Genomic DNA, 12213 nt, shown 5'->3' with positions numbered 1-12213 from the left:
CACAAAAATCATCACAGCTATGTTTTCTTTCTGGTTCAGCCGAAAATGAGCGAGAGCCATAGAACCCTTACCATTACTAAAACGTAGTAATGGTAACGGTTTGACGGCCCCCCCCCTCTCAGTGTCTCTGAAGTTTAGGTCCATCCAAGTGCGAGGAAAGAATGACCCCCCCTGGATAGTACATCATCTATACTGTAGTATCTCTTCATTAAACTTACAGTATAAGATGATATCCTATCCAGGGCACAAGCTTCTTTTGTGACTGAAATATATTTATAAGGTTAAACACTTGTCTCATACTCACTCATTTGTGCAGGCAGCATCTCCATGCTTGTATCTGGGGCCCCCCTTGCATGATCTCCCCTATTAGAAGGGTACCACAAGCTCATTAGCATAAAGTGATAACATGAGGGTTGGTCTTATCTCAACTTTCTTGCCTCTGTCCACACCCTGCTTTTATTTGCACAAAGAAATTTACAGATATTTTCAATATCTGACAGCCTAGGCTCTCTCAAACTTTTTACACGAAGTACAAAATTACCAAAAATGCCAAGGCGTTTTTAAATAATTAAAAAAAACATGTATACTAAGGCTTTTTTTTATATAGTAAGACTTTTTTTACTTTAAAATTGATGATATATAGTAAGGCTTTTTTTTTTTTAAATAGTTTTGTGCTATAATAAAGTTCAATTTGCTATGCACGATCGCAATCTGACACCCCCACAGATTAATCCCTGATACTTTAAGTAGATAAAAAATGTAATAGCATGATATGTCAGATGATGATGTCTTATCTGACTTTTTCTCCTGAATGGTTTTGCCCTCTCAAAATTCGAGGATTTAGATTTGTACTAGATATGTCACGCATCACAATTTTTTCTAAATTATTAAATAATAAACTTTGCGGGTGACTTTTTACTCGCACTCTGAAAACTAAAAAAAAAAAATGCTGCAGGTTTAAGTACATGAGAACATATTTCAACAGCTTCTCTTATGTTTCAATGGACATTAAATGGGGCCTGGCTGTTTCCATGGTAACCATCACTAGTTAGGGTGTGGCACCAGTTTAAGTGGATCTGCAGGTCCAGATAAAGAAAGATGTCAGACTATCAGGGTGGTTCGCTCTTTCACGAACTTATCTGCTCTAAAAAGCTTGACAAATACATTTCCACTCCCATTAATTTGATCTATTAGTGGAGCTTATTCAGGATTTAAAAAAATATGTCGAACCTTTTTTGTTATATAAAATAGTTTTCTATAAAACAAAATGTCATTGAGGTGTTATTCAAAAAAATTTCACAAATACACAGAAGGCTTCAAGATTGTGGTATGTATATATTTTATTAGAGGATGGCGCACAACATAGAGTAACATGAACACGTGCTTCAAACGCCATGCTGGATACGTTTGTCAAAAGATCCGAGTTAGGAGAAGCGTAAATAGAAATCTAACTCATAATAGACAGTTGTTTTTTTTCCTTCTATGACGTACAAATGAAGGATGTTTTTAAGGCGTAGGTCTAAGGGTTTGGTCTTCATCCACATCGTCTCTACTTGGAGTAAGAGCTGCAATTTTATTTTTATTTTTGCACCGAATACATATAATAAACATAATACAAACAAGTGCTGATATGAACAACAACCCCGAAAAAAAAGCAACACTTAGGTCTAAATCCTGCAGCAAAATTTTTTTTTGTGTGTTCCCATGTATGTGGTTACGACCGAAAATCATCAAATGCGTGAAGCTGAACAAGTACAAAAGTAAATCAGACAGGTATGCATGTACAACGTTCACATCGACAGGTAACAATGAGTAATGTATTAGCGCGGAAATGTTCATTACAAGTTCTACGCGTGTAGGATTGAAATAGTCACAGCACACTCATAACCTCTTCTTTTGACAAAGGCACTGTGTACAAAACATATTACAAACAATATACTCCACTTCTAAGCTAGCAGCCGGCTCGATAAATGATTTGCGATTAAGATTGATTACAATAATGACACAGCACCTCTTTTGTCGCATACAGTGAAACCTTTTCTCAACAGGGGGGAGGCACAGAAATGAATTTTTCCCACTTTTGTTTGAAAAAAGAAACGAAAAGGGTGTCAAACTATTTTGACTTCACTTTAAAGATGTTACAAAACACTAAATTAGTGTGTCAGAGGATTTGTCAAGAGGTTATACACATGCAACACTTGTTAGTTATTGTTAGTAAAAGGTTTATTTTGACAACAAACAAAGCACTATTTTTTTTTAATATCAGTTAAAAAACAACACAGTTGTACTGTGTAAACATTCCTGTGATAATAAAGTAAAAAAAGATGCGTTTGCTCACATTTATTTTGCACAAAAGAATTTGTTAGGGGGGGGGGGGATTGGTTTTGAGTAGCAGGAATAGCCCTGAGCGTCCACCACATGCCATGCGATGTACTACACGAGTGATGGGTGAGCCTGCGTCCAAGGTTCATTTTAAAGGCTACCCTTCCTCAACATGGCTTGATGTTCAAGAACGTTTTTTGTGTTAGTTTAAAAAAAAAAAAAAAAAAACTGACAGCAGGGGGATCTAGATGACAAGTACTGTCCGAAAAAGATTTTGGGCACTTGAGTGATGATTGGACAGTCACGAGGAGGACAGGCGAGGTGATGGCAAGCGACTAGTGTTTCTATTATTTTTTTTTTTTTTTTTTTTTACAATCCTTGTACAGTAGTAATATTCTGTATAGGTCGGCCATATTTCCATCACGGTGGATGAAGAGCAGGAGAATAACAGCTGATGATAAGAGTATAGCTGATGTACTATCCAGGGAAAGAGAAAAAGAGGGAATAAAAGGCTGCCAGTTGTGACCAGCTCAAGTGACCTTTTCCAGCACAATTAGAATTTTGTTGTTGAATTAAAGTGGACTGCAGCACAAAATTGTGGGCTGAGTGGTAAGGAGATAAAAGAAAGGGGGCGCCACAGCTTTTCATTTCATTTGGTGGAGAATAAAAAAAACTCAAATTTTGTTTGGTGTTTCTGGCAGTTTTGCATAAGTAAAATCATAAAAAAAAAAAAAGCTCAAATCTCGTTTGGTGTTTCTGGCAGTTTTGCATAAGTGGGTCAGAGGCTAGAGAAAGTGTTGTCATGCTTGAGGCAGATACTGTTTGTCAGGGGTGTAACAGGGGATTTCATCAGATGGCTGTCTGCCCCGTCATCTTCTGTAGCAGTGGGATCTGTGGGCAGAGAACACGTAAGAACAGTTCTGTCAGCGAGACAGGAACTGTAGTGCCCCCTGCTGGACGTATCTAAAATGCCATTTAAATACCTCAACAACTTCAAGCAAAACGTAGACATATTGTGAATATTTACTTTCCACTTAAGACAGCTGAGGAATCTCCAAATTGCCTGCCATTAAGTGTAGAATAATCAAATGACAAGAGCGACCCACACGTACCTTGGTCACGTCCACGCCGGTGAGGGCGTTGATAGAAACCGGGAGCTCGGCTAAGAGACGGTTCACCTCTCCTGTCACACGGTTGCTATCGCCGGACAGGATTACGATCTCATTGGTCCTGGCCAAAGGTGCTGCTACCTTGCTGGCGATCTAATAAAACACCGGGGAACATCTTTTAGTGTTTAGACGAGAAAATATGAAGACGTCATGGTGAACACAAGAAGTGTTTGGAAATGAGCAAAATGTCAGAATGCCGCGAAGGACGTCATGATGTGAAATTTAATAGGAATAAATGCAACTGACCTTGGGCAGTGCTTCCAGGACCAAAGCCGTCTTGGCGGCGTCGCCGTACTGCAGGTAGGCTTCCGCCTTCAGCCTCATTTTCTCCGCCTCTGCCTTGCCCACAGCTTCGATGGAGCCGGCCTCGGCTTCACCGATGAAGCGGATCTTCTCGGCCTCGGCTTGAGCTATCAGCACCTTCTTGATCCTGGCGGAGGGCGAGAAAAGCCTTTAATGTGACGCTTTTGGGTTCAGTGGAGGTGTGACAGTGTCGCTATTAATGATCTCATTTCATTTCATCAACCCAAGGTGGACTTGGACACTCACTTCTGGCCCTCAGCCAGCTGCTGCATCTTGTAAGCTTCAGCCTCAGCAGGTCTCTTCACAGTGGCGATGAGCTCCTTGTCAGTACGATCAATCTCCTTCTCCTCGATGGTGATCTGCTTCTTCCTCTGGACCACTTCCACCTCAATCTCCTCCAGACGGATCTTCTGCTGCTCTTTGGCTGCTTGCAGCTCATACGCCAGCTGAGCTTCTGCTTTCTGGAGAGACGGGATAAGCGTCAAACTACTTCACCCTTTATTTTTGGCTCATCAGGAAAATCAGAATGAATACCTTCGTATTGACTTCCTGATTGAAGGCAGCTCTCTGCATTTCCAGCTCTCGTTTGGAATCTGCCATTTTCGTGTCCGCCAGGAACTTCACATCCATCATTTCTTTCTTACACTCAGCTTCCTGTTTGGAAAAACCAAAATAGAGATGTGAGTTTCTAACCTGTTCTGCTTTCAGAAATCAGATTTGGGAGGATGGTCCATTTGTTGACTTCCTCTTACCCTGATGCCAGCATCTCTTTCTGCCTCCGCCACGCCAATGTCAGCATCCCTCTGCACTGCAGCCGTCTGCGTTTTGCCCAGTGAGCTCAAGTACTCCACTTTGTCATACACATCCTTGATGGTGAAACTGAGAATCTCGATGCCCATTCGACCGACGTCAGGTGCCGCGACCTCTCGGACCAGAGAAGCAAATTTGTCCCTGTCTTGGTAAATCTGCTCCACAGTTAGAGTTCCTGGAAGACAAACAAAGGTGTTAATCAAAATGGCTTATGGATGTTTAAAAATGAGATACCTACCAAGGATGGCACGTAGGTGACCCTCAAGAGTCTGCAGGATGACGCTCTTGATCTCAACGACAGATTTCCCTAGGAACTGCTCACAGGCATAACCCAGCAGTTCGTTTTCTGTCATCACCTTTACCTGTCGTCGGTGTGGATAAAAATTGTCAGCTGAGCATACACAGAGTAATGACCACACACTTATTATTTTACATGGCTAAAAAAAACAAGTTAAGCAAAAAATACTTTTATCATGAAAATTATTCAGGTCCTATATCATTGTTTGTTTTTTTTGCTACAGAGAACAGCAGCTGCTGATTTAAATAATTCCATACGAACTACTAACTCAAATGATTTTGGTCATGTCCACGTGGATATAGATATTTCCCAAAACACTTTTGAGAATAAGTTTTGGCCCTTTTTTCTACCCATATAAATACTTCTGATTGGCCAAAATGTGTTTTAGATCCAACAAATGTGAGGCAGAAGATTGAGCAGACAGAGCTAGGAATTTTTTTTTTTTTTTTTTTTTAAATAGCAACATATATGTGGACACGCCCTGGCTCAATAAAGATGTTACAATTATTTGTGTTAAATGCGGAACATCATTACTATATAATTTCTTGAACCTATTTTTTTTCTGTCATACATCATGCTCATTACCCATGCACACAAAAATAAAGGAAGGGATTGGGGACATCATTGACAGCTCATTTGTATGGCGAAGAAATGAAAAAGAAAAAAAAAAAAAGGTTGGCCACGATGCTGTACTCCACTGGGGCTGTCAAAAGAGAGATAAGTGAGCTGGGTCCTTAGGCAAGTGGTCACACCATTTGGTCGGGTAACATGCACTCATACCAGGATTGAAGGACACACAATGTAAGGCATGGCAATCGTCATTCGCTGTAAAAACTGATAAAGGGTGCAACATGGACAACCACGCAGCAGGCCAGATCAAAAAGAGTCAGCAGGGGGAGCTGTGCTGGGGCTCAGCCTAAAATAAACGTGTATGGAAAAAGTGAGTGTAGCTCGACCTCTTGACCCCACCCCTTTATTGGCCCCTCCTTCTGAACAAAATAGAAACATTAGAAGAGGAAATGTCACACAAATGACTTTTCCGTAAACCTATTTATTTATTTTTCAATTGACTGAACTCAAAGAATCTATTTTGGTGAGCCAATTGCACAAATTTGTACTGTCAACAAATCTTATCAATTTGATCTAAAGGCCAAAGTCTTTTTAGTTTTAAGTGGATGGGCAATTCCCTCTAAACAAGTTCCTAATTCACGGTCATGTCAGTCCCGTTGCCATGAGCCCCTACAAAGGCTTTGTGGCAGCGGGGGAAGAGGGAAATCGTGTGAAGCGTGAGAAAGTGAGCGGTCATTCCAGACAGCGGGCTCATTGTCAGCATGCATGTTTGAAAACACACACAGAGGAACACACAGTACACAGTAATGAGGCATCTCCTTTCAAACACACAGAAGGCATGCACACAAAAATTGGTGAACAGCCAAGTCAAGAACTGAAATGCAGAATATTGTTGAAGTTGAAAATCCCAGGTGGATTTATTTTGGTGCTTTTTAGAATATAGAGTATTTTTTTTTTTTTTTTTGCAACAATTAAAATAACTGTCACTTTTCTTTGAACACTTTTGAAATAATATTCTGCATGAGTCTTGGTGATCAAATCTTATTGGATCCCTGAAAGTTATAGTAAAAGGAGGCTCACACAAAAAAAAAAAGATTAAAAAAAAGCAATGAATATGATTAGCATTAGTGAGATTAGCATGCGGGTAAGGCGCTAACACCTTTTTGTTGTCACACTAGGACAGTTTATTATTTGAAACGATCGACTCGACTATTATGGGTACTGATGCCTAAGCTTGAAATTAAAAAATATATATATAAATGGAGTCTGCTCTGTTGTCACTAATCTGAAAAATTGACAATTTCATGCTAACCAGTGCTACGGTTAGCCTTGACCACACCCATGTCATTCAATGAGGGCCAAACATGCAGTGTCTCTGTACGCCATCTTAAAAAATAATAATAATAATCATAATAAATGTTTGTATTGTAACCTGAGCCCTCTGTGTGAAAGCACCTCCGACGTGATTATGGGGTGATGCCAGACCAAAGGAAGTCGCTGGGGATGCAGGGGGGACGGACAGGGTGAGCGGGGTGTGGGGTGTTAAGTCTGAACTGGCATTCCCAAAAAGAAACAGTGTGGTGATTTACCTGAGCCACCCCTGTGACAGTAATAGCTACACCCTCCGCTGTCTCTACATCATCACACTTGGGCTGCAGGGTCATAATCTCAAGCGTTATCCTGTGAAGAATGTGGAAAACAATATATAAAATAAAAACAGGCATGTTCGGAAAGGGGGGAAGCAAATGAAGGGAGGGGCGAGAACACAAGGAAAAAAAAAAAAAGAAAAGAAAAAATCAGGACAAAGTGAAACCATTCACCCAAGGACTCCAGAGCACTAACAATGGAGTATGTGATGCGCCCCAAAACCAACCTTTGACATTGGGTCGGTTTGTTGAAATGGTTTTGAAATGCAGCTCAGCTTATATTTTTCCAGAGTGCGGCTTGACGGCAAAGTTAGTGGCCGCCGAGACGAGAAAACAGAGGAACGCTCACTCTCACACACAAATTAGCTGAGCCACTTTTGCAGCATCTTCTCTTGGTCTTGAGTACCAGCAGCCAACTGCTGTTTTTTGGGGGTTTTGCCGGGGGTGGTCTCATACGTTACCTGGGCCACCCCAGTCACATCCAGGGGAACACCCTCCGAGGTTTCGATATTCTCACAGCGACACAGGATGGTCATAACCTCCAGAGACATTCTACGCAGACAGGGAGGCAGGCCGGAGTAGCAGAGGCAAAACAGTAAGTTGAACAACAGCTGTTAGGGAGGGTCAGTCACCAAGGTTAAGAGAAAGAGGTCAGAACCCGAAACCTCGCTGCTCCTTGCTTCAGTCGCATATTGTTAATTTTGTCAGTGCTGATAAGAATAGTATTTGCAAAAAAAAAACGGTCTAACATTTTCTAGCATTGAATAAAAATGGTTTTAATTCCAAAAAACAAAATGTAAATATTGCACTTTTTTTTTTTTCTTGCATCATCTGATTAAAATAAAAACGGGACTGTCCTTTTTAAAAGCAATCAGGACAGTTTGTACAAAGGAGCAAAAAGGCAGAAGGATTTAAATGGCAGCATCAACCTCCCTCCTCCTCCTCCTTTCCAGGAGAGCCGGATCAATGAGTCACGGGCCCGAACATTAACAAGATTGCTGCATCAGAAGCGGGAAGAGAGTGTGTCCTGAGCACACACACATCCCCACCCCCAAGCAGCAGCCTTTTACTTCAAGTGCTCGTGACTCTAGAGATGAGCGAGTGCTTTCTTTCTGCTGTCATCCTCCCAGAAAAAATAAAATAAAAACAACGTGACCATAATCTTGGCCAGTAAGGGCTTAGTGAATTGATCAAGTTCATCCATGCATGGACTTGACTGTTGTTTTTGTGGTCTACCATTATGTTGCCGAGCAACACTGAAGTGAGGTTCTTAATTGGAAATGGGTAACCTGAAGCGGACACAAGGCACACACAGAAAAGCAGTTTCTCAGGGAGACGAGCAAACATTAGAACATGAATACATTCAAACCAGGTGCCCCGCCCAAGCGAATTAATACAAGCACGAGTTAGTCCAAGCAAGTAAATATAACAGACAAAAATGTTGCATAAATGCACTACAAATAGAAACATTCAGAGGAGGACAAGCGCTTTTCGAATACTAAGCTGCAAGATCTGCAAAAGGTTAATTTAAATGGTTCAACTACATTTTCTGGAGCTTAAATCCATCTGAGAGCGGGGAGCAATGTTTAAACATTTGAATAAACACGCTGCACGTTTAGAAAAGACCATCCATTGAATTCAGACAGCAATCTGAAAATATCGGATTGCTTTTGCCTAAAACCTAACAAATGATGGATTTCCATTTCCCGACGCGTCATCATTCACAACTGCAACGTAACGATGGATTTAAGGGCGCATCAAGTCTCTGAATCACCAAATATCAAATGATGTACTTCCCACCATTGGTACGCTCAAACCGTTCTTACCTTTGAATGTCCGAGATGAGCCACCATGCCCAAGCCCAGCCTCCCACAACGTAAGTTTTCTGATCTGAGCCACAGCAGCCACCTTAGGAACAACACAAATGAAATGAACATCATCATAATCATAAACTTTTATGGATCTGTAGTTGTGAGGTGCGGAAGAAACACTACACGGAAAAGACATGTCAGGAAAACGGTCTGGTAGAAAAAAAGAAAAAAAAGAAACATCACACAGGCTCTGGTTCATCTCCAGTGTTTAGGTCGGCATTCCCAGCTGTCATGTTAACCGACAAGAAGAAAAGGGGGGTCGGAGCTGGACTATATTTACAGACACACCCGCGCCTATATTTACCCAAACACAATCAAGTACAAGTTGTTGTACTGTACAACATTGACTTCAATGAGATTGCAAACATTTTTTACAATCAAGAGTTTCCGAAACAGTTTCTTGTGGTTTGATAATGAAAAAAATCAAATAGAAATGTCAACTAACACTGCCATTGTATTATATTTCATAGCACCATTACCACATTAGCGTTCAGGCTATGCTAGGAGGGTCAAAGTTGTCAGTGAATTCCTTGTGTGTGAACAGCTGGTACAATAATATATATTGTTAGCTTTAGCATTGACAAAAAAAGTCAATCTAATGAAACTGGGTTGTGAAATAAGCAAGTTATAACTTATTTTTAATGTCTATGCATTGCCTTTAATTGGAGAGTTACCCCTGCCAACATGGCCGCCACATAGGCACAGCTTGATTTGATACTGATGTTAAAAGGTCACTACAAATATTGCTTGGAAACGTAACAAAAGTGGGAGACAATTTCAACAGTGGAAGAAATGTTTCTAATCGAAATCCGTCACGAAACAGAAAGTTGAACTGTTTTGTATTGACTTCTTTAAACTGTAGAAAACAGGAAGTTATTGTTTTTCAGCGGTTGGAAAAAGTGGAGAAGTATCTCTGCCACAAACAATGCTGTTTTGGGCACATGATTAAATTCCTGTGGCTTTTATAGAAACGGATGTTGGTGGCACATGATTTACAGGGCAAAATAAACTCCTTGTCAATGGCAATCAGATTGAGAATCTTTAGAGATCCACTGAGCGGCACGTTATTCATGTCTCGCTAGCGCTGGCATAACTAACATTCCTGACTGCATACTATTAAAGTGGGGGTAGGGAAGTTTAATTCCGAAATTTTCTCTCTGTGCTATCGTCAAATGGGGTCGGAGAGTGCAAACTGGAGGTTATTTTCCCTATAAAATCAGTTTTATCGTGGTTTAGTTACACAATTTGATATTTGATTCCTCAATCGGTATTCAAATGATTTCTCAGTTGATGGTTTGCAATTCTATGTTGTGCACAACCAACCGCACTGATACCAGGACGGGACTTTATGGGCCTCTCCCCTGTAATCTAATTTATTCAGCTATATCCTCTCTGCAGAGAGCAACCGCCATGTCTTGCTACTCGCCATGTAATAAACTCGCAAACCTTACACAAATCCTCTTCGTCTTGCGTTATAATGTCGAAAACAAACATATGTTCGAAACAGACCAAAAGAACAGGAGCACGTGAGGAACAGGAAATGGTCCGAATACCAGTAGAATAAAAAAACATATATTTTATTAGAATATTTAAAAAAGTGTTTGTGCTACATGTCAATAAGATAGCTTAAACACTATAAAACCGGCTTATCAAAGAGACCAGTTGAAAATCGTTACGTAATCGGTAGTAGTATTTAGTACGATTTATTTGCTTTTGTTTTTTACGTCAATCGGGTAAACGTGCACACCTTCATCGTACGCATGTTTAATGTACATGTTCGTGAGAAGAACTTCAAACGATGGAAAGAGATTCATCGAGTGAAGGTAAAAAAAAAAAAACGCCCCCCAAGGCCCGCCTCTTAAATCCCTTCTTCAAGCTTAAACTAGGCAAAGGCCGCGGAGCTTTAAATAATAATAAAAAGAAACGCGCGGTATTTTATCGTTACCTGAAACCACAAGCGCCTCGTTTGGTCCAACGGTGTGACAGTTTCCCATTTTTAAAACGATTTTTTTGACTCGACACCGAAAGATGTTAAATGTACGTTTCCCCCTTTACCCCCTCCAACCCTCACAATTATTTCAACACAACATCAACGAAACGGCTGCGCGTCACACCCACACCCGTATCGATTTCCTTCGCACTGAGGAAACTCGATCAGTGCTTCCGGTTAAATCCTTCAAAATAAATACGACCCAACGTCAACGCATGTAGCCTGCTTTGGAGGAATTCAGAAGCTTTTATTTTTTTGACGACGCAGTTTCTTATTTTACGCTAACTTGATGACTATCGTTAATTTACCGGATATCTTTCCCAAACGCCCAAACAGAGGAAATGACGTAATAGTGTCCTTCTGCGAGAGACGAAAAATGTTAAATTAAGTAATAACTAATTAGCGCTTATCCTGGACTAATATTATTCATAAGGGACACATTTAATCGTTGAGAGGATAGGCAAAAAGTTTCCCTTTGAATGGTTAATTCTAAATTTATGGATAAAAAAAAAAAAAAAATCAAAATTAGCTTGGACAGAGTATAGGTCACAATAACAAATGGAAACAGTTTTGAAATTATTTTTCTTTGTCTCTTTTTGATACTATTTTACACTTTTAAATATCTGCTGTTCCTGATAGACCAATTTATTGACACAGACAGATAAGCATTACTCATGGATCATGACCCATATTGGCCCAATATGACCAGCATGTTGATATCACAGCAGTGCCTCCATGCAGGCTTGAGAAAGTTGTATCATGTCAACACCTGCTTGCATGTCTGTGCACTTGGAATTTTTCATGTCATCTGAGTTTTTTCACAGACAATCACTATATCACTCACCTTCTTCCTGCGGTATACATATATTGCATAGCTTAATAAAATAAATACAACACAATAAAATACTTTATGGTGCACAAACTGGAATCCCCGCCCCCTTTTGAGCAGTATTCTCTTGTGCCCAGCAGATGGCTCACAAATACCAAAAAGCAAATTTACTCTGGAGTTCAGAGGGTCCTGGAATAAAGCCTTCATATTTGTTCCTTTTCATCAAAATTATTTATTATGATACTTGCACCCCCAATTTTTTGCTGTTGTACTACTTTCCCATTTCTCCACCAATTTCCAACTCTAAAATGTTCACTGAGGAGATCTCAAGAAACAATTGCACAGAATAATTGTATCCTTTGTCATTTGACTCATTTGTTTCATATATTTTTAATTCCAAATACT

General features: G+C 40.2%; 1 protein-coding gene across 2 annotated transcripts; it reads right to left on the bottom strand.

Moving 5' to 3' along the window:
• Nucleotides 1-1325: 1325 nt before the first annotated feature.
• LOC119133237 (flotillin-2a) lies at nt 1326-11100 on the bottom strand. Of its 2 annotated transcripts, none has more exons than XM_037268827.1 (10): nt 10935-11100; nt 8945-9026; nt 7580-7670; nt 4843-4966; nt 4547-4779; nt 4329-4448; nt 4041-4255; nt 3738-3921; nt 3435-3584; nt 1326-3213 (listed from the first exon to the last, which is right to left on the bottom strand). In XM_037268827.1, exons 1-10 carry the CDS (start codon nt 10981-10983, stop codon nt 3172-3174), a joined length of 1290 nt encoding a protein of 429 aa, XP_037124722.1. In that variant the 5' UTR covers nt 10984-11100; the 3' UTR covers nt 1326-3171. The 2 variants fall into 2 exon arrangements, with proteins under 2 accessions (XP_037124722.1, XP_037124720.1); XM_037268825.1 differs by lacking the exon at nt 7580-7670 and adding an exon at nt 7062-7152 and having other exon boundaries at nt 10935-11098.
• Nucleotides 11101-12213: the final 1113 nt, after the last annotated feature.

The sequence above is a fragment of the Syngnathus acus genome, chromosome 14 (genome assembly GCF_901709675.1).
Source record: "Syngnathus acus chromosome 14, fSynAcu1.2, whole genome shotgun sequence".
In the NCBI taxonomy this organism is placed as follows: Eukaryota; Metazoa; Chordata; class Actinopteri; order Syngnathiformes; family Syngnathidae; genus Syngnathus; species Syngnathus acus.
The sequence above is the reverse complement of the archived record's forward strand: the minus strand, read 5'-3'. Positions and strand labels throughout refer to the sequence as shown.